This window comes from Crocodylus siamensis, chromosome 5, assembly GCF_052110815.1.
Source record: "Crocodylus siamensis isolate JL-2025a chromosome 5, ASM5211081v1, whole genome shotgun sequence".
NCBI lineage: Eukaryota > Metazoa > Chordata > Crocodylia > Crocodylidae > Crocodylus > Crocodylus siamensis.
In genome coordinates, this window is record NC_143399.1 from 166,953,496 (window position 1) to 166,976,774 (window position 23,279).

The 23,279-nt window shown below is 39.3% G+C and overlaps 1 protein-coding gene across 5 annotated transcripts in view; it reads right to left on the bottom strand.

Annotated features, from left to right (window-relative positions):
- Positions 1 to 23,279, bottom strand: part of DYNC1I1 (dynein cytoplasmic 1 intermediate chain 1) — a 294,891-nt gene that overhangs the window by 97,110 nt on the left and 174,502 nt on the right. For all 5 annotated transcript variants that reach the window (XM_090046983.1, XM_090046981.1, XM_090046985.1 and 2 more), the window contains 2 exons: positions 22,743 to 22,842; positions 15,891 to 16,016 (listed from right to left, as the gene is read on the bottom strand). In XM_090046983.1, coding sequence (XP_089903109.1) covers positions 15,891 to 16,016; positions 22,743 to 22,842 — 226 coding nt within the window. The remainder of the gene's footprint in view (positions 1 to 15,890; positions 16,017 to 22,742; positions 22,843 to 23,279) is intronic.

A 23,279-nucleotide genomic window follows, 5' to 3' on the forward strand; every position in this document is an offset into this window, starting at 1 on the left:
AAGGTCTTTGTAGAATTTCAGGGCCTGTTTGATTAAGACAACTGACAAGTACTATAGCAAAATATCTTTAAATCAATCCCACATTCAGAAATGCTACTTCAGCTAGAACTTGTAAAATATCCCTATGTGAAACCCTTGATTTATTCAGTGAATACATTTTAATTTAAGAAAAAGGCTGCTGAGCATTCTCAGATAGAAGAGATGCCTTGGTAATTCCTCTTCATTATTTTTATGGTGCACTTTTCAAATGCTGTCAAAAATGTTCTAAAAAGAGGTACTGTATTTATTTTTTGGACAACTTTTGAACAGTGCCCTTCACTGGTGAATTCTTGAAGTGGTGCTTACATATAATGCACATATTACCTATTATTACAAGCAAGAGATTGACTATACAGGAATCAGAACAAGGCAAATTTGTATAAAAATATAAGTAGTTCAGTTTCGTTGACTTTAGGCAACGTGGGATGACCCCTTGCTGCCACAGAACATTAGAACGTAAGAACTGCCACTCAGTGGGTCAGACCACAAGTTCATTTTGTCCAGTGTCCTGTGTCACACACTGGCAGAGAATGGATGCTGAAAAGGAGAGTGAACGGACTAAAACTAGGGGTCCACTCAACTTGAGGAGGCAGCTGGCTGATATCACAAGATTGCAAGTCTGGCCACCATTTTCACAGGCTTATCTTGGTGGGGCCAACCATGCCTCTGATTGGGCAAGGGGCTCTGTTGGTCCCACCTGTCACTGCTGATTGGCTACAAGGGCTATCCATCATATAGTCCTGCCCGTTGCCGTTGATTGGCTATGAGATCTGTCCATCATCAGCCTCCCCCCGCCAATCGATGGAGAGGGGCAGGGCCACCTGACAGGTAGCCCTCAGCCAATCAGCAGCAAGGGGCAGGGGCAGTAGCCATCTTGGGCTCCCCCTCATGCTGGCCCCCCACCTCTCCCCTTCGGGTTGTGTAGTCGAGCTGCAGCACTGTGAGGACTGCTGGCTCCCTCTAGGCAGCAAGCATTTATTTTCAGTATGTTTTTTCAGTAAGTTCTTAAGGATAGAACTTAATCATGCCTTTTAAATCCATCCCTGTTTAGAAAAATGTTCTACCCCATGCTTAATTTCAAGCGGCTGCTTAAGTCCCAGTTTAAGTCAATGGAATTTAGGAACCTATTTAAAGTTGAGTAAATAATAGCTGTCCTGAAAAAAGCCATCCAGGCATGCTTTTCTGAATCAGAGTGGTGGTACAGAGATGCCTCTTTGGCTGGCTGAGCTGATACAAAGGTAGGGAGAGTGGCAGGAGGCTGTTACATTGGAATGGTTTCTGGTTCTCTTAATGGTCTCTGGGAGGTTACTGCAGTGCCAGAGGGTTCAGTCAAACTGGCTTTTGGAAACCTTAAGATGAAGGGGAAGGGGAGAAAAGGATAATGGAGTCAAACAGTCAACCTAATCTCTCTAAGACCCTTAGGTTCTTTGCTAAGTGGCACTTGGTCAAACTTGGGGATCTGATCAATTAAGTTTTCCCAAATAAAGCCATCAAGTGATTTTAGCAGGTACCTTAAGGGGAGTGAAGGGACAATTACACACCTTCTTTCACTTGCTTTTAAGCAATTGATATTTTGCACTCCTTAGTCTGGGCAAACTTCTATCAGTTCACTGTCAAAATAATTATGATACTCTTTTCTTATCTTTTGATTTAATTACAGCTTCTAGTAAAGATTTTCAGACTATTATAGTTGCCCAAACCCATCACTTCCACTAACGCATCATCTAGTAGTAGTGTCACTGGGCAATTATAAATAATTAGAAATTAATTGAATATTGTACTTAGGTATATTGATAGAAAGATAAGTACAGATAAACAGATGCATGCTGGAAACTCAGAATACATAACCACAAGCAATTCTTCATTTGAAGAACAGAGGAAACGTGGATTTATAGTACAATGTTCATGTCTGTTAAATCAAGTCACTGTCACTGTTCCAAGATGTTTACACTATCTCTATATTATGGAGTATTATGGAGCAGCTGTTGTTAAGAAAGAAGCTTATAAATAAAGAAGCCCATTATAAGACCAATATTTGAAACCCATCCAGTTTTCCTGAAAGAAATACTTTCGTGCAGAATAGGGTACGATTTCATGTGTCACTGATGCCGCATCTCACTCCAAGTAATTTCCTTGCCTAACAATGTTGGGGGGAAAAATAGAAAAGGTGAGATATGTTGGGACCCTTTTTGTACCATAAGTAACACTACAATGGACCAATACCCCAACACACAGTTTCCTTCAACTAATGCTGAATTCAGCTGAGACTACTAATGGCAAAGAACATGCCAAACATCTTTTGCATGCTGCTAACTCCATTGGCAAACAATGCTGCAGCTATTTATTTACTAACATATACATGAGATAAATGTTAATTATGCCTTTCATAAAAATGGTTACTGATTTAATGTGTGTCCAAGGACAATACAAAAGTGTGGAAAGGATATATTCTAGGCCATTAAAATTCTGGACAAATTATTTCTAAGAGCAATCAAAATAAACTAATGCTAAATTATAATCCACCCATCTTATTTCATAGAGCATTCAAATAATTTGATAATTCTAATAGAAGCATTTTTTCCAAAAACCATTCCAATTCTTCCATATATAATACTTCTTTGGCACTTGCCACTACAATAGATTATTTTAACTTTTTTTCCAAGGCTGTTCAGAATCTTCTCAAGCATACTTTTTTTTTGTTAAGCAGATCCATGGTATTTTTCATTGTTTTTATAATATTGTTTATATTGTGTTTAAGTAATGTAACTTGAAGTTATTGAACAACCCTGTGGATGCCCTAGTGTGGCTGCTTTTAAAAAGTGATTTATTATTAAAGCTTATCATCCTCATAATTAAAATCACAATAAATAATCTTATCAGTGTACCTAGTAATGCTTTTACAATACCTATTACCTGAAGGCCTAATTAGGCAGAGTAACTTCCCCCTTCCCTTGTTGCTAATTTTCTAAAGGTTTTCTGGTGAAAAATCTTCCACTGACAATTTCAGTATCTCAGCCAGAAAGTGTGTACTTTTATATTCACTTTGTGGGATACAGGATACATGGGGTATTAATAATCATTAAATTAATGTGTTTCTTGTACAAAAGTTCTTTTCAGGGAGTTTGCCAGGCATCCAGCTGTGGGGCAGAGGGTGGAAAACTACTGATTTTAGACCTAACGTAGGGGACAGTTGGAGTCAGACTCTTAGTGATGGATCCCTTAGCTTTAGGGTGACTTTGGAGCACTTAAAAAGAGTAACTGCTCAACATCTTGTGCCAGATAATACAATATGAGGCTGCAGTGTTCACACAGGTTCCCCCCAGAGACAAAAAAAAAGGTAAAATAATTTACTCAAATTTGGACCAAATGTACTCTCTGCTGAACTTGGCTTGCAGAGAAAATAGTTACAATACCCAAACAAAAAAGTAATGTATATGTCTGTTTAACTATCATTTGCAGCATGACAGGGAAATTACATGATGTTTTCTATCTTTTATGGCAAAACAATTCTGTAAAAGGTTCTCTTATTGATTTCATGTCTGATCCTGCCTGCTGTGCCCAGCAAATTTCCTATTTCAGTGGAAATTATGGACGTACAAGAACAACTTTAAAAATGTAACAACTTATTCATAAAACAAAGCTGTTCAATTTTATTTCTTCCTTCTTTTTATTATTTAAATGTATGAAATAATTAATTGTCTTAAAGTATTAAAATGCATCCAGCAACTCTTGAACTAGAGAACAGCCTCAGAAGCAATCTCAGAATTGGATAATGTTTCTTATATTTAGATATAGGATGACAAATTTGCATTTTTTATCAACACAGTTTGCTCCAAATTCTAAACCAAACTAGCGCTGTCATATGTTTATAAGCATAAAAAATCTAAGCCATCTGTGAAGGAATGGTTTGCAAAGGCATCTCTTTCAGGACACTTTGTAGATTTTGTCACCACTTGGGGTTTTGGCAAACCATCAATATCAGTATAGTTCTCTTTTATAAAATATAGGTTTTGACTGGGAGCCTTTTCCTTACCTAGCTAACGCTTGAAAAACACACTAACTTTGCAGATTCAAGGGTTAGCTTTTATACAGATTACATTTTATTAGATGCCAGTAATTCAAAACAGTTTCAGTCCAACTTATCAAAGAAACAGGATTAGAAACACTGTTAAGATAAGTGTTAAGATGCATTTCACACTAAGCAGGAGTGGCTAATGTAGTCTTCAAATAAGGTCTAAAAGAAAGATCACTTCAGCTCCACCAAAGATGCACTACAAATTATTATTATTATACATAAAAAGTGAACACCAGCATCACTAAAAGTGCCAGTTTGCCATTTAAAATTATCAGACTCTACTCCCTCCAAACATGCTTAGAGGAGTAAATTTCTACAATTTTCAATCCAAGAAAAACAACAACTTGTCATTCCTTAATTCTATGGTTAGTAATTAATATATGTTCAAATGAGTAAGGAGATATATGCCAAGCATAGGTAAAACAAAGGAACAATGTGTTGCTAAGCAGAATTTATTTTTTAAAGCAAAATGTTAATTACAAATATTGACAGCGTACTCATTACTTGTACTACCACTCATTAAATGGACGAGAGATATTGTATTCTACTTGCATTGTTATAATTTACACACTGCTTTCAGGGTTCTTTTTAGGGGGCTCTTCAGGGTTCCTTGAATGATAATAATAGAGAAAAATTATAATAAAAGAAAAAAGCCTTTGGAGAGCTGGGGATCATAAAGGTATACCAAAAGGAAAAGATATGGCTGATATCATAGATTGCTTGAGAGAGATTTCCCTTTCCCCCTAGTTATGAAATTTTATTTTATCATACAAAAATGAAGCATGGTTCAAAAGGATTTGGATAGACTCTGGGAAGAACATGGACTACTTTTTACTTAACTGAAAAAGCTAGCACATCCAGTGGACTCAGTACTGATGGTGGGGGTGACTGGGGCAGCAGCTCACAGCACCACCTTAGAGGTGCACAGAAATAGTCACAACAGTGGCAGCTGATCAGTGCTATGGCAGTATCACTGTGATCAGTACTATGGCAGCCAGAGCTGCCCCAGGTGCCGAGCTGCTTGGGTACACCTCTCTATAGACTGTTTAGCGTCAATAACGTAGGATCTGGTCACCACGCATTTCATACAGGGATAGCCCTTAGTAGAAATAGATAAATTATTTTCTGTGGGCCAAATTCAGACCTTGAATGCATTAGTGTAATTCCCACTGACTTCTATAGAAGCTGCACACAAGCTCCAGAGAGCCCAATTTAGGCCAAGAGAGAGCTACTTTTATCAGCCAATGTAAGGTACACTGGTAAAAATAGTAAAAGAACAAAAGAGAGAGAGAGAGACATGTCCATGTCAGCAATGCCAAATGAGAAGGCAAGATTCAAAACAAAGACAAAAGCCATGTACCTTTGTAAAATACAGCCTGCCCAGATGATGTTTTACAGAGTCAGGTTCAAATCTGGAATTACTATAGTGTGAAAAGATCTAGATAGGACTGGGACACAAAAATAATTGTGAAGAAGAACCTCATTGGAAGAAAAAGTTCCCTCTATTTTCAAATAAAAAGATAATCATGATTTGTTTTTGTATCAAAAGCCATTATTGAGGGAAACTATTTTGTGTTCTTGGATCAAGAGCCATAGTTGAGGGAACCTATGTAAACCTGAGTTTCAGAAATCTTGTGGAAATATATGCACTTAACCTGCAAATTTTATTGCTTCAATATGCAAATTAATGCATAACAATAGCACAAACAAAAGCAATTAATGTTTCTGCTAAACAGGCAGAAAAATAAAGGAGTTTCACAGAGGTCATTCTAGCAAATGGCTATTCCAGAAAAACTCTGTAACTGTTAAGTCTGAGCCTTAAATGTCCAATTGAGTAAAAGCTTATCCATTTTTCCTCCTAGGAGTAACCAAAACATCCCAGAGCTCAACTCTAAAGATACTTTTCATGAAGTCTACAGTAAATTAAATGGTAGTTGTCTCTTTTGTGACATCTTAGTCTGTGCTCAGAAAAGCAGGTCTTTGCTGGGTCAGCTGCAGTTGCCTTAGAGAAAACTGAGCTGGAATAATTATTTCATATTTGTGAAGTTCTTTAAATAGATATCAATGTGAGTTAACCAACTAAGCAGCAATGCAGTTATGCTTTCAATCAGAGAGAAGCTCTGAAATTGGTCCATGGGCCCAGGACTATTTGGGCACTTTACATTAGACAGTCATTGGTTAAAAATCAGAAATAACTGTGGGAACAGGGACCAAATATTAGGACTTCCCTCTCAAAGGGAAGTCTCTCTTCACTGAGTTACAGTCACATTCCCTTTTGCTTGCTTTCTGTCTGGGGCCCTGAATTTTGTAATTTTGGCTGCACCCTGGCAAAACTAACCTAACCCAGAGTTTGCTGGTTAGTTCATTCTCCTGGAAATGTGGAAGATATGGGTTTGGGTCTGCCCAGGCTTAAGAAGGTCTAGAATTCAGATTTCCTGCTACCTGGATAAGAACTGTAGTCATTACACTACCGAACAAAAGACCAGCACCACTACCACCTATAATTGATACTGAACTGCAAGAATGTAGTCTCTCAGACTACAGATGTCTTTGTGATGGGATCAGCTGGGCCACGATGTGTCCAATAGACAGATGTCACATGGATCCATGGTCCCACAGGATTGGGCTTCTGCTCCTCCCAGGGCTTCAGGGGTCTGATTTTGCAGTACAACAGCCCCAGGTACAGGGGAATTCCTGCAGCACACATCTGCAAATGCAGCGTGGGAAATCCTATGGGTTGGGGTCAGGCCCAATGGGTTGTTTTCCCACAGAATTGGGCCCCTAAAGCCCTGTGAGTGCCTGCCTGGTATGGCTGGGGACTCATAAATGAACAGATGACCATTGCACAAACTATTACTAGGCACAAAAGGCACAAACTATTACTAGAAATTCTCACACCACCAGTTATGGGTCTTTGGGGTATGATAAGGGGGACGGACATCTGTTCACTTGGGTTTTGTGCCATTATACAAATGTTTATGGTGGCACAATGGCAATAACTGTGCTCTCTCCCTGCTATAAAGAAGTGGAGTCTTAGGCATAGGTTAGGTGCCTCTAATATCAACATGGATTGCAGTAGAGGTTAGAACAGAATTGGGAATCCTGGTGTCTGAATTGCCTGATCTGAGCATGTGCAGTAGCTTAATCCCAAAGCACCTTTGGAGCCTAAATTGAAACAAATAATGAATGCAGATGCCTTGCTAGTTTTGTAGCTGCTGGAATAATGTGGATGCTAAACTATGCCTGAGTCCTATTTAGTGGTCTATGAGAACAATTTGGATTTAGTCTTTAATGTATACTTTGCATTTGTTTATATTTCTGCGGCTGGGGCCTGATTTTTATCAGTGCTGAAAAACCATGCTACAGCTCTCTATCTCATTAGAAGCTAAGATGGTCAATTATTGACTGTGGGACTGGAAATCCTGTTGGCCATGAGGATCTTCTGACTGCTTTTTGTGAAGGAATTCTCAAGAGTTGTGAGAGAAGCTGTGGCGCTGCTACTCATACTTTTGAGGCCACACTGCAGAGACTGAGGAAAAAATGGAGGAGGAAGAAGGAATGGTATATATATGCTAGGCATGATGTGTATATGCTGAGGTGTGCTTTGCCCTGAAGCTTATTTCACAGCAGCAAAAGGGGGAAATCTATGCGGGGAAACACCAACATTGTTGAATGCGAGTTGGCTCAAAATTTTTTTCACAAGTACTCCAAATGCTGATTACTCTTTCACAGGACTGTACGATACTCTCTTGGCAGCTCTGTATATTTTGAGTTCTGGCCTGGGTTTTGGCAAAGATGTAGGGTTATGTGTAGGAGAAAAAAGAGAGTATTGGCTCAATCAGCATCCTCAAACCTGATATACATGCACACAAACAAGAAGATCCTGGGGGTCTGCATGTTCAGCTCCTTTGAAAAGTGGGCCACTGGACCAAGAAACATCTAAGGCAATTTATGTTGACTTAAAAAAAGCAGACAACAACAAAAGAACCAAATCCGGGGAAAAAAAGTAACTCTTGCCAATACCAGCCCCTAAATATAACCTTTCACTTACCTCATTGCATCTAATTCTAAGATACACATTTCTGATTCCATCCATTCAGTTGAAAAGGAAAAGACCACATTAGGATAAGCAATGAAGAGTGGTCAAACACATAATTTAATAGTAGTGTATAGAAGCCACTACAGAAAAACTAGGGGGGAATGAAACATTTTGTGGTGTGGTTGAGTGGCTGATTTCTATACCCAATCCACCAATATTTTCCAAGCATGGACAGCTTTTATTGAAATTAAAATAGAAAACACAAGGCCTATATCCCACAAAAAATTGACAGTTTAGTAATGACATGAAACCTACCAAGTAAGTATGACTGCATGGCACTTTAGGAAAAGGACAGAAATAGATGTTGCTACTAAAAATGATATACTGCAAAAGTCTTTTTGTGATTATGCTAAAAGTCTATCTGACTCTGCGAAAGAACTTTTAAATGATTACCGCTTCCTGAAATAAAAGCTACTGCACATATGCTCTCTTCCCTGAAAAATATGCTGAATGGAGTTACTTGTAAGTGTCAAAGCTGTACATTACACTACTCTTCCCAAACATTTAGAAGAATCATTGCAGAAAAATAGGAAATGAATAGATCAGAATATCATCTGAAATAAACCAAATTTCAGTCAGTAAAGTATATGAGTCTTTTTCTTTTTAGCATCCATAGGGGATAGATATTAGAACTGCCTGAATAGCACAAAAAGTAATGTATTAAGAGTTCATCAAACTAGAAAACAAGTTTCAGTTTGGCTTGTTAACCTTTTGCCAAACAGCAAATACATCTAGCCTCTGTTTTCTTTTCTTCCCAGCCACCAATAAATTACTAATCCATTTGAAAATTGGGACCCTTCTTGAATCACAGAAGACAAAAACAATTTAAATTGTCCTATAGTTTCCTAGGCCTCTTGATTATATCTTCCTAATGTATTTTCTCCCTTTATTTGGAGGAAGCAGAGTGTTTACTTATTGAGGCTTGATTCTTTTTAGAGCTTACATCAATCTTCAGGAGACAGAAACAACATCGAGGTACATGGATGATCCATCACACATGAACAATGTACAACCCTACTACTCAACTAATACATAAGCAGGAAGCTGTCACTTTCTCAGTAAGAGTGTATAATGGAAAAGTGTAATGTTAGGCTTTACTAAGAAGGTCATAGAAAATGAAACTCAAAATCTTATCATGCTGTCCTCTAAACTGATAGTGTAGTATGCCCTCAGTTGACTTACAGGTCAGATGTTCTGGCAGTGTAAATTTGTAATATACCTATAGGCAAGGCTTTTTGTGATACCTTTCACTGCACCAACTGTATGGCGAGAGAACTGTCAGACAAGATTTGGGGCATCTGGTGCCCTACCTCAGGTTACCTTCCTCAGGTAACCTGATGCCCAAACGCTTGTCCTGCAGCTCTCCAGACTACAGTTTTTCTAATAAAAGATATCACAAAAAGCCTTGCCTCTCAGACATTTCCTGGACCATTACAGCTACAACAACTTTACTAACATATCCACTGCAAATTTGTTGAACCACCTGATGTTCAGGCCCACTATGTTTACAGTCATAGCGTTAGGAGAACCTCAAAAGTCATTGAGTACAACCTTCTACAAACACAGGATGTGCTCTTCTGTTCTAGTCACCTCTGTTTAAAATGGGATTCCCTTGTTAAAATTCTACCACCAAATTAAAAAGAGTTGATGTCATTTTCCTGTCTTTGCGGGAATTCCCTCCTTCTCTGGATACTGCCAAACCATCCTTATAAGGGATGACTCAACCATGGGCCTCACAGCATACTTCTAAAGCCCACACTTTTTTGCTTTTGGAATATATCACATTACATCAAGGGACTAGGATGCTTCGGAGGGTTGGTACCCCCACATCTTTCCTAAAAGGCCTTGTCCTCATTTGAAATGATACAATCTGAACTTTATGCTGTATTATCAATATATATTTAGTATATTTTTCATTACCAAAAACCACGCACAGTGAAAAGCATCTAACATATGTTTCTTTGGCAAGGGAAGTTGCCTTCCTCTTGGATTATGTTTCTGAGAGAACATTTTTGCTTACAGAGAAAAACAAATGAACCAAATGCCCGGTTCCTCACTTTTCCCAGCCTCTCCATTTTTGCTACCGCGCACACTCTTATGGTCTTGGCATTTATGAACTAAGGAGGAAAAAATTTGCAGGGCTTTCTTGTTAAAAATCTGGCAGCATGTCACTACATATAGCAGAAATAGAAAGATCCAGACATGGGTAAAAGGATTATCAGTGGCAAAGAAAGACTTCTTTGTGAGGATCACTTAGTTTACAAGTGTGCAAGCAGTTGTTAGAGCTCCACAAATTGTTCCATTTGTCTGTTCTGGAAGGTGCTTGGAGGAGGGCAGGTCTTTTACAATGTGTGTGCAAGTTGGGCCAGACTGCAGGAGTTCTCTCCAGTAGAAGGTCATCTGCTATTGTTACTTTCAGTAAACTGTGTTATAGCTTCTAGACTCTCTGACTTGTTGATCAAGCTACCAAACAACACAGAAATGTAAAAACATGATAGACGTATGTAAACTAATAAATGGAATTAGAGAAGGTTAGCTGGGACCTGCAATTCATTCTTTCTTTTACTATACACCAAGGGAATATTCAATGGAATTAAAAGGAAACATATTAAAAAATCATCAAGCATTTTTGCCATGACATATAATTAAGCTCTGAAAAGTATTGTTACCCACACTATATTAATGAGCCAGAGAGCTTAGTACAATTTAAAGGATTAGATATGGATATTAATAATAAGAATCTCATCAACAGCTACAATAGCTAAGATAATTATTTATAGGGAATATCAGCACCCATGTTTCTGCACATAAGTCAATTACTAGCTGCTTATGTTAAGAAAAAAAACCTTCCTCACTAACAGATTATTCCATAATTAGCCATTATAGCAATTACTGAACATTCATTGAGGCATCTGATACTGGCCACTTTCTGAAAGAATACTGGACAAAAGACCATTGGTCCAACCAGATAAGGCTATTCCAAAGTTTTTACAAAAGATGACAAAAATAATAGGTACTAAAATGATTTAAACCCTTTTGTGAATGATCTTACTGAAAGTACTCTTTAGGCCCATCTACATGAGATGCTTTATTCGAGATTAGAGCATCACTGTCTACACATGCAGATGCCTACTGTGCAGTAATTTGCTCAAATCTTGAGAATTGGCTACCTGTAAATACAAGTAACAGATTTATTTGGGAGAAATTAATGTGCAGTACAGCACATGTACATGGCCAACTAAGAGGAAATTTGCCCTTGGTCAGCCGGGCAGCAGAGGGCTGGGAGCAAGGGCTGGGAGTTCCCTGCTGTGGTGGCATGGGGACACTATCCTCACCTGGAGTCCAGTGGCAGAGCCCACCGCCTCAGCAGGCAGCTTCCATAGGAAGGGAGCAATCTCCCAGCCTCCACTGGGAGACAGCTGTCTCCTGGCCTTATGCTCCCTGCCAGGCCCTGGGCTAGCACCCAGGGGGAGCTTAGAGCTTCCCCTGGCTGCTGCAGGGGGCCAGTACAAGTCTGGCAGGGGCAGAAACAGACTTCTGCCATGAGGAGCAAATCTGCTCCCACTTCCCTGCACATATAGACACCTACCTGGGCTGGTTTTACCCACCCAAGAGCATTTGCACATGTAGATGCAGCCTTTACTATATATTAGAAAAGAGAAAGAATTAAGATTAAAGCTCTTGACTGGGTATTTCAACTATTCACAGAATATACTCAAGAGATGAAATCTTTGAAGGTTCTGTTCAAATGAAGTCCATCCAAATGACTAATATGCAGTATGAGAGAGGTAGTTAGTTGTTTGAGGCCCCTGACACACATTCCAAGTATGGTGTAATTAATGTGTTAATGGTACCCTAAATACTAACGGAGCTACATGTACAGATGTTTTATGGTGCCATAAAGTGGCAAACCAGCCAGAAAGGTACTTCACAAAATATGTGGAACTTCTTTGTGGCACATTTGTATGGCACCATAAATTGAATGTATAGTACCCCCATGTATCTGGAGTCAGGCAGAAGACAGGATACATTTGTACCTTATAGACTAAATCAGAGATGCATACGCTTTTATAAGCAGTGGCTTACTTCATCAGCACAGTTCCTTCACAGCATCTGATGAAGCCAGCTGCTGTTTATCAAAGCTTATACACCTCTGATTTAGTTTATGAGGTGTACACCTATCCTCTCTTTTGCCTAAGATGCGGTAGAGCATCTTAGCAGGTATTTTCTAAAGCTTAGTTTGAAATGTCTTCATCAGCATTTTTATATTTTTTAAGAGAAGGTTTTTAAGATCTGGCTAAACAAAGCCTGGGCTAGGAGGATATAATTGGGGACTGTCCTGCTTTGAGTAAGGGTTGGACTAGATGGCCTCCTCAGGTCCCTTCTAACCCTAATTTTCTAGGATTTTATGATTTTCTCAGAAGCAGTTTGCAAGAATTCCCAGGTCTGGAGCTTAAACACATTCATGTCTGAAATAACCAGCTTCTCCCTGTTTGAATCTCATTATGAAGCTGCCAGCCAAAAGGCAGAAGGTCTGATATTCTAGATGATCGGATGGGTTCATGCATACCAGAACTGACACTAATGAGCAATATAAACTCTGATTTTCAAAGTCTGACAGATGTCATTTGAATGGGAAGATAGGGTAATTTAAAAAAAATCCATTTTCCCTTCCTACACCTCCTACTTTAAAAAAATCTTTGTCAATGTAGTTTTGTTTTGTAGGCACATCACATAAAAGCACCACATAATTTAAAGTTTAAAGAACAAAAAGTTTCTGAAGGTCAAGGAACAAAAGAAGTTAAGGTCCCACAGACCCAGCTCTTCCAGTATTTACATATTAGTAAAAAAGGCGGCAGAAGATTTATGGGTGTCATACCAAATGTAGAAACTTCACATAATGTGGCGCAGGAAATGCAATAGATTGTACTCAGGTACTATTAGCTCTTTTCTCTTTTCCAAGCAGGAAAAAAAAGCTTAATTTTGTCAATTAATGTGGTACTCTGGCACATGCAGCTAATGGGTGAGCAGAGTAAAGATGCAATTCTGGCCTATCTCAGAGCCATTGTGAGTGGATAAATCAAGCAGATACAGTCCCATTTCTACCAGTACATAATTGTCTGGCATAGGCTGAATTTTCAAAGTCAAAATGAAGTAATGACTGATGCAAGGTATTGTCAAGAAAGTTATTTGGAAGGTAAGAAGTAATTTCTTGATTATTGCATGAGGACATCTCATGCTCAGGTTTCTAGCCGGTGTAAATGGCACTGGTTACTCAAGGCCAAGAGATGTTTGTCAAGAACATAACTATGCTAAAATACTCTGAAAAAGAGTATGAATGTGTTCTTGGGGAAGTTGATTAAGGCAGAGTGTGTATCATACTTGGACAATGTAGCTGCAATGAAAAGTTGTGTGTGTGTATCTTTATTTGCTGAGGAATCACAATGTCAGCTGGGTGTGGAGGAAAACAAATCACAATTTTAACTGGGTCTAGAGGCATGGCTGGTATAACAGCTAGTGAAATGGCTGAATCAGGACTGAGTCAGGGGATGTTTCCCTTTCAAAACTGTAATATATATGATATGAGGCTAAATAATAATACAGTTGGTTTCCACTAACTGATAGAATAACATGACGATCTACAGAACTGACTTCCAGACTCTGAGCTAAGATAAAATGCCTTCTTATTTTCCATTTGAATCAGTTAGCTCAGCTAAAACATACCCTGTCTTCAACAGACCAATAAAATGTTTTTCACTGCCATATTTAATCTCAAAGGCTATGTCCAGCCAGTTAGGGACACAGGAAAAATTCCATGCATCAACTTCACAACAACCATAGTTCAAATATCAGCACATTGGCAAATTCGCTTCTGACAGGCACATGTCCAGATCCATGTGGGGGCACATTAATTGCATGTGTAGATACTCCCAGAGATTTCAAAATATCTGTGTATATTTTAATAAAACAACGTATTTCTCACAGGTACATGATTCAGACTGGTAGAGGGTTTAACCCAAGGAGTAGCAGGAGGACACTGTGCAACATGAGCAAGCCAAAGATCACAGGCTGTAAAAGGTCCACCCTGACTTAGAGAGTAGCAGGAAATGAGAACTCTACCTCACTCTCTAGTAGGAGAATTAGGCAAATTCAATCAGTCAAAAGTTGAGGATACCCTTGTCCTTGATGTGTATTTCCCATGGAGGGAAGAATCTATCAGCACTCATACATTTGTGAATCCGTTTGCTCCTTGCTTTACTTTACCTAACAGAGTATACTGCTCTCTTTGTTGCTGAGTGTACTGAAATGTACACAGAGTCTAGCCAGGATTTGGCCATTAACTTACAAAACCATTCTAAGCTAAGAAATATTCCTTTTGATTTTGTAATGGGGATTTTCTTCTCTTTAATATTTTGTTTAGCACATAAATTAACACTTTCAAATGATCTGGGCATAAGATACTGAAGAAGTATAAAAGAATATCACATATGAAACCCTGAAAAAATAAAATGTTTTTATTCCAAAGGTAAAAATATGTGCAGGATATTTACTGTGCAGACCCAGGGTTCTTGTGAAGTTGTTTTTTGGAATAGCAAATTAGAAAAACATGCCCAGAATTAAAGGTTACTTAATCAGGCTGATGCAGTAACTCCAGTTTGAACTCCCTCCCACTATGTTACATCTGATAATGTACCCAAGTCCAAACAAAAAATTTAGTTCAAAAAGATGTTTGGTCCTTAAATGTAAAATGACACTCAGCTTGCACAGCTAGCCAGGTAATACATATCCTTCCAAAAGAAGCAAGTTTTACCACAGAATAATCTGCATTCAGTTCTACAATCTCTGATGGGAAAGTTTTTTCTAACTGAAACTTTTCCACATGATTATTGCATGCTACTATTCTGCATTTAATTACAATAGAAAGGTATTAATAAGGGCACTGAAGTACTGGCCTGAGCCACATTCTGCTATCTGAGCAAAGTGATGGAAATAAAGCATATGAACTGAAAATTCTGATGATTTCAGACTGCCATGCCAGAGAGAAAAACAATGGGGCAAGAAATATAAATAGACAAAAGGAAATGAAGCACCCAATTATTTTTGTGTTATTGATAGACTCCTAGCATAACTTGTTCATACAGTAGAACTGAGTGAAGTTAAATGGTAGCTTGGTAGCCTGCAGGATAGTCAAATTGATAGAGAAATCTCCTCAGATTGTTTGGATCATTTTTTACCAAGCTATCAAGGCAAACATTCAGAAATGCACTGTGTAGTTAATAATTTCAAAGCTGAAAAATCACATTGGACAACACTGAAACAAGAGTAGACAGCTTGGAATACAGGGGTTGTGAGGAAGTGAATGTGGGTGGGAAAGCATATGTTGCTGCCTGGATGAGGAAGTGGCATGCCACAGTTACTTCGTAAGTGCAAGGTCTTTATAAGCTAATTCTCTGAGGGAATTGTTTTAAATAGACAGAGAATGACACACAGTCCCCGACAGGGATGCCTTATTGTTTTAGGAGGATTGATGCCTTCTAAAAACATTAGTCTCCGCCTGTACTTTTTCCAAAATTGCCTATTTTTAACCTTAGTCTCTTCATCTAAACAGTGGGAAGATCCACTGCATAGTAAACTCTGCCTTGTCTCATGTGAAATGGATGGCTTACTGTATCTTACCTGGCAGTGGAAAACATATTCTGGTGTGGTCTTCTTAAACTTCATGTTCCAGACCAAGGCCACCCCATCAGGCTCATGTGGAGCATCTTCATTATTATTGTAAGAAGCAACCATCAACTCTGGGTACTAGAAAGAAGAAACCATGCAGGAGGGTTAGATTCTGTTTTTAGAATGAAGAAGATATGTGAAATCATATGAGACAGAAGCAATAATTTTTCACACTACATGTGGTATTGTGTATCTGGTTTTAATAACAACACATACCACTTCAGTCATACTATTTGGCTGCATTTTGGTGTTATATTTTATTACTAAAATCCTTAAAGACCTCTTTGTCTTGGCTCCATAATAGTGTATTCTCAGATGAACAATGTTGTTTATATTTATTCTAGATAATTACTGAGACAGAATAACTAAAAAAAAGTTTAGATATTCAAATTCAAAACAGTCTTTTTTAATTCTAGCATGGAAAAATGACAACCTGTAGAAATTTAACTTGAAGGTAAATCATTTCCTTCCTCACACCACATAACCATTGCTGTCACTGATTTTGATATTATCACCATCATAAAATAATCACAGTGGATCGTTTTTATCCTGAATTTCAAATCTTCCACGTGCTAGACATTTTTCTTTCCTATTTCAGAATGATACCTTCTGCAAACCTATACTATAGTGTAATAATAAATGAAAACTTTCTTCACATAGGACCCAATTTTACATGATGCTAAGGTCATCTTGTACAGTACAGAGTGCCATCAAGTTCCATTGATTCAACAGGATTTGAAAGTGCCCATCACTCTGCAAAATCAGATCCATATTTTCTAATATAAACAGGATCAAACGAGCTATATATGATGACTTAGAATTTTACATTATTTTGATTACATGATATTGTTTTAAAATATCATATGTAAAACTAATTTAAGCAGAGTATAATGTAATACAATTCCACTGACTTTAGTGTAGTTATACCAGGAATGTAGACAACCCAAACCAACCTAATCTTACTTTGCAACTAGGATATGGGTGAATAACTACAAAACTATGCAAATATATTTATATTTCAGATTGTTCTGGGTGCTTTGTTTCATGTCTCTACGTTCCAAATTGTTTTGGGCATGTTTTATATTATTTGGAAACCATGCATTAAGTAGCAAGAGCAAATTATGAAGTGACCAAACTGCCCCATCCTCCTCATGGAACCAGATAGGTCCAATTTCCAACTCCTCAGAAAATCCCTAACCCTGAAGCCAACTGCTCAAAATAAAAAAGGTGGGATTTATGATATGTGCAGGTTAGCATACTCCACAAGACCAATGAGATTCAGAGAGCAGAGGCCTCATAGAGAATGCTGACAACATTTAACTGAAATGCTTGACATTTAACTGAAAAATATTTTAGCTCAAGGTTTTCTTTTGATCTCTACAACAAAAGTACCAAACCAGGCTCTGTCTCTCTCAGGTAGCTTACTCCCAAACCACTTACCACTGTAGTGGTGGGGGAAATAGCTTTTCAGTACAGCTTTAGTTTTTCTAAAGATAATAGGCCAAATGAATTCTAAGAGTCACTAAAGGCAGCTGATGGAAGTCCTTCTTTTTGTACATTTTACATCTGGTTATGTTTGTATTCCAACTTTATCATTCCTAAGTTGAACAGAAGCCAGATTCTGGATCCATTTCCCCATGTGTGAGGGAATTCTTGGGTGACATAGGTGGCTATAGCTACCCTTACACCATTTCTTCTCTCAACCCTAGTGCATGGAGTGTCCAGGGGTCAAGCTGACAGCTGGTTTGTTCCTACATCCTGGCTATTCTACCTACTAAAATATCCTTTAAGGACCATTGGCATCCAGCACAAAATATTGTAGCCTGAAGGCTGATCTGCTTTATATCATTAACGCTTCCAGATTGGGAGAAATATAAAAGTACCTTAACTATGTACCTTAAATTCCTGTTTACTTATACAGTTACCTACATGGGGCTAGGTCGTTCTCCCTAGAACTCAACTGGAGTTTTCCTACGGATTTCATAGTAGCATATTTGGATGCAAACTAATTCAGGCTTGAATAGCATTGGTTTGCATGTATATCTGCATTAACTTTAGGCATTTAGTAAGGCACTAACTTGAGATTAAATATTCAACCACTGGTAGCGCATTAAGTTGCTCAACCACTGTTATGAGAAATTTTGACTTGATGGTAAACTTACCTTGTTTGGTAGTTGTACAAAGTTACACTCTTACTGCATGAATTGTGCCATTTCTTCACTCACTGTCTATATATGTTTGCAGGTTTGGGGAAGTCTGTAACAATCTTGGCTAACAATCTTGTAACTGCTACTGGAAGTAGTACAGAAATAGTGTAATGTGAAGCACCGCACTTTCATCTTGGCTAGATGCATTTGACCTGGAGCTGAGGTGATGTCACATGGGTGTCAAGAAGGAAGAGGAACCATTTCTCGGAATTCTGCATCTTTTACCTTGGTTTTGACTTTATACTAGCTGAGACAACCTTGTTTTGAATAAGGTGTTTCCCTTCCTTTAAGTTTAAATTGAAGCTTTTGAGCATTGTCTAAACAAAAACTTGAGTAAGGATTTTTACCAACCTTTCTGCAAAAGAATCAGAGGTTTACTGGGTTAGCTTTAATTATATGAATGATCCCACATACGCTGGACCTAATTTTAGATGTAACTAAGTATAATTTATTTAATCAAGGCATCTAGTTCCTTTCTAAACTTTTTCTTTGATTAAGCTTCTATTTTCCTCAAGGAGATTGAGAAGAAATAGCTTTATCCCAGAAAAAAAGGAGCAACATATTCTGCAGCTCAGCATACTAAGCAATATGTTCTGCTGCTCAATATTTATTTGTTTGTGTATTTGTTTATCTATTTATTTATTATACTGAGCAACATATTCAAATACCCTTTGGTACACTGGACACTATATAATTATGGGATGGGTCTGAGTGTGCGGAGGCTCTCTCCTAGGTAAGACATCAGTCCTGCTCCTGTTCCCCCTGTTACATACACAAGAAAAAGATGACAAAAGGAGCCATAGCGCCCCCTTCCAATCTAATGTGGGATTGCACTGAGAGTAGCTCAGGCTTCTTGTGCCAAAGACAGAAAGGCTGAGGAGTTAATGGGAGAGGAAGGTGAGGCGGGGCCACCCTAGAACAAAGAGGTGGGAAGTAGAACATGCTTGTGTGCCTGAGGGGCTGAACAATCACATTTGGCAGTTCTCTTCTAAGTCGGCTTTATCTTGCTGTCCTGGGAATACAGTAAAAGCTGCCTGCTTGGAAAATATCAGATAAGGATTCCATGTAATTTCCAGCCCCTGAACAAGTGAACAACCTAAGATAAGCATTTCCTCAGGCTGACATTTGATTTCTGTGGAAATCCATATGTGCTTAAAGGCCACCCACATCATGCCAGTACATACCTGTTGTAAAATTGATATTATGTATGATATCAAACAGGGAAACATTTTTAATTTGATAAATAAGGAATGTAATATAATAGCAAAAAACATTCCCTGCACATGGAGATAAGATTACATCTCACAATTCAGTAAGCATCTCAGACCACATATCCAAGTCTATAGCTTATGTGGCACATTACACTTCCATTATTTAGGCTGCCTGATGTTAAACAGCATTATTCCCCTTTCTGTCTAACTGCACCCTAATTCAGTTTCCTCTCACCCAGCCAACTGCCATTTTAAGTACAGAAATCCCTGCAAGCATGGAGGAGCCAAAGATGGTCTTACTGTGAGATTAGGAAGATAGAGAGAAAATTGTTGCTGGTTAGAATTACTGGAGCACACATCTACTGCCTCATCCTGATCAACATACATGGTCCATCTACTTCCACCTTTAGAGACACAGGACCAAATCCTGCTCCATCTTTAAACACCTAACAACTACTCAGCTGTCTATTTAGGGTGACCATAATTCTTTTAGGAAAATCCAGGAGGGGAGAAGGGGAAATCTAGAACATACACACACGCATGTGTGTGCACATACACACACACACACACACATGTACCAGGGCACTATGTGGTAGCGGGTTGGGCTGGAGCAGGTGTCAGGAGTGTAGTGCCTTTGTCACCAAAGCCAGGGCTGCAGGCTGGAGCCAGGACACACTGGGAAGCATAGTGCCTTTTTCACAGGGGCTACAGGCTGGTGCCGGGGGTGGAGGCAGGCCACCAGCCTGGCCGGGGGCACTTTGTGAGCTCTGTCTGACTCCCAGGTCTGGCCCTGTCCTGGCACCTGCAGCCACATCCAGGCCATGCAGCCCCAGCCTCACATCCCTTCCGCAGTCAGGAAAGGGTGAGGTAGGGCCAGGCTGGGCTTTTCCTGTGGGAGCTGCAATGCAACTGGCCTGCCCCAGGCCAGCCCTGCCTGGGGGTGCATGGCCAGGATATGGCTATAGTGCTGGCATGGCCAGGATATGGCTATATGGTGCTGGTATGGGGCCAGAGCCATGAGTCAATGTGGGGCAGACAGAGCCTGTGCAGCATCCCCAAGTTCAACTGGCACCTTGCCCCTGGCCCCAGCCATAGCCTTAGTCCATAGCCCTGGCTCCAGTGACAAAGGCACTGTGCTCCGTAGTAGAGGTGCTGAGTACATGGAGGCCCAAGGGCCCTGGACCCCCTTGGGAAGAGGGCTGGCAACTGAAATATGTAAAACTTTTCACATGTCCATCATTTTAGAACAACCCCCCCACTCCTCCCTGGCAAAAATAAAAGTCAGTGCCTATGCTCCCCAGGGCATCCTGACAGCTGTTTTGTCCCTTGCCCACTGCCCCCGCCCCTCTCCACCCCCCCCCCCCACAAACTCACTCACTCTCACTCTGTCTGCCTCTCTACCCCACAGCTCCCAGGAGTGGGACGAGGAAGGACAGCATCACACACACACAACACCACGGCTCCCAGGTTCCCACTAATTTAGTACTTTTGTTTAAATTTTCTCCAATGCCCAGGATGCTGAGACAGCCTTTAAAATCCAGGACTCTCCCAGCCAATCCAGGACATATGGTCACTCTGTGTCAAGTGGTATTTTAGTGGCACTTACATAGATATTAGATCCTATTCCTACTTGCATGAGTAGATTTGTCTATCTGAGCATGTTTCAAAGTGATCCACTATATCCACTTATGCTCTGCTGCAATCTTATTCACCTGGGAAAGTGTCTCATTCCATATAAATCCCAGAAACTTCAGTCAGGAAAAAAACAATTGGAGAAGAACCCACCCATATTTTAGTCCAATGGTTTTCAAACTGGGAATGTGTATTATGGGGGTACACAACACTTTGTCAAAGGGTACATGCCTAAATTTTAATAATGTCAGTAGAGCTTCTGATTGGTCAACACACAGTGAATAATGGCATTGTCACATGTTGGTGTTAATAGAGACGCATTGAGTATAAGGGGTAAAAGCAGCCATATTTTGCAGGTAAAAGAGTACACAGCCAAAAACAGGTTGAAACCTCCTGTTTCAACCCAATCCTAATGGTTATACAAAAAATGGGAGACCTGGGTTCTTGGCCCTCTTTCACCCACAGGAGGTTTGAACCTACATATCTCTTTTAGAAAAGTGCCCTAAGCACTATACCACGGATAAAGAACACCCTCAATATTGCTATTGAAGCTAGCTTATCAGCCAGGTTGCCAAGAGGGTGCCCCCAGTGCAGTTTCTTGCATTAAATTGACCAGAGATTCTCAATCAGGTTGCCATGGCACCCTGGGGTGCCTTAAGATCCTTTCAACGGTATGCCAGGGTGCTACATAATGTAAGTACTGTTAGGTGAGCAAAACAAGATGAATCCAGAAATTTTATAAAGGAATCTGTGATGTTAAAAACACTCTAACTTGTTGTGTTCTTGTTGAATTCTTTGCAACAGAAAAACTGCTCCAGTACTTTTCTGTAGCCAAAAAATGAGTGAAAACTAAGAGCTAGCACTTCCTGAGGGGTGCTTTAAGAATAACAAGGGGTGATTCAAACCTAAACAGGTTGAGAACCATTGAAATAGACATTAGATAAAATGGCCAGAAAGCATTAGGGGCAGACCAGGGGACAGAACCCAAGGCGATTTTCCTGGAAATGGGTTCTAAAATTCATATAAGTGGCACTAAGTATTATTTACGTATCTGCCTAAGATGCCCAAAGGTAGAACAAGACTTGGTCCGTGGTTTTACACATTGACTTTCTAAGGCGCCCAGGAGTATGGATACTTCCTGTCATCCTTGTGCACTAGTGGTTTGCCTAGTCTCCTGTCCTATAGGTCTGCAAGAAGGAAGCTCAGTGTTGTAAACCTTAGGTAGCCAGTGACAAGCTAGACTTGCCATTTTCCATAAAATCCTTTGGTTTCTGTAGGACTTCATTGAAAATGTTAGGTAGAGTCAGGTACACTCACATTTGGATTTATTTACTACATTTTGAGAAATAAAACTATCAAAATATTAAATTCTTTCTTCTACTTAACTCCTGCTTGCAATTCAGTTTATTTTATGAAGTCTCTAAATTTTAAAATTTCAACATATCACAAGTCTTTTATTAAAAAATGTTCAATTACATTAAGGAAATTTTGGAGGGGAGGTTAAAACCAGAGAGTTTTACACCTCGGTAAGATTATTAATACATTGTTTGAACGTTAAGTCATGATTTCTTTTAACATAGAACACATCAAACTAATAGTTTCATATAGTCTTTATTCCTCCTTACCCATATTTATACTCTCATTCGGAATCCAGTCATTAAAAAACACTTATTATCAAAGACACAAAACCTTATCAAATAAAAAAGAAAGGAAATACCCGAGATGGCTATGTAGCTCATAACTTCACAGCTTACCTGAAGAGACCAATCCATGCAAGTGACAACACGATGCTTGGACCAATGCTCATCATAGAACTGACGATTAAAGGAAAGGTTGGCTCCAGCCTGAACATCTCTGTGTGGATTTAAATAACAAAGACATGCTTTAAAGTACCCAGGCTCATTTGTAGTGACAGCTAATGTAAAAAAGTCCAACCCGCCCCCACACACACCTCATCCTCATACCCCTTGTTTCAAGCCTTGTCATACTACTTAATTCTAGCTATTTCAGCTTATTGGCCATCTTGTCATAGGGCTAAAAAGAAAGACATTTTGGACATATGTGGACAAAATGGTATTTATAATTCTCCCTTACCTCCCAAAGCTTTCCCCCATTGACCATTCTCAGTCATAGTGGGCAACATCATCATCCTGCATGCCACTCAAGTCAACGATCTGTTATCATCGACTCCTCACTCCCTTTCAGAGAATTTAACTGTGTCTATCTCTTGCTAATTCTGTCTGCTTAAAACAGTAAGGCACGACATCCACAGAGCCAAAACAATTTTCCCA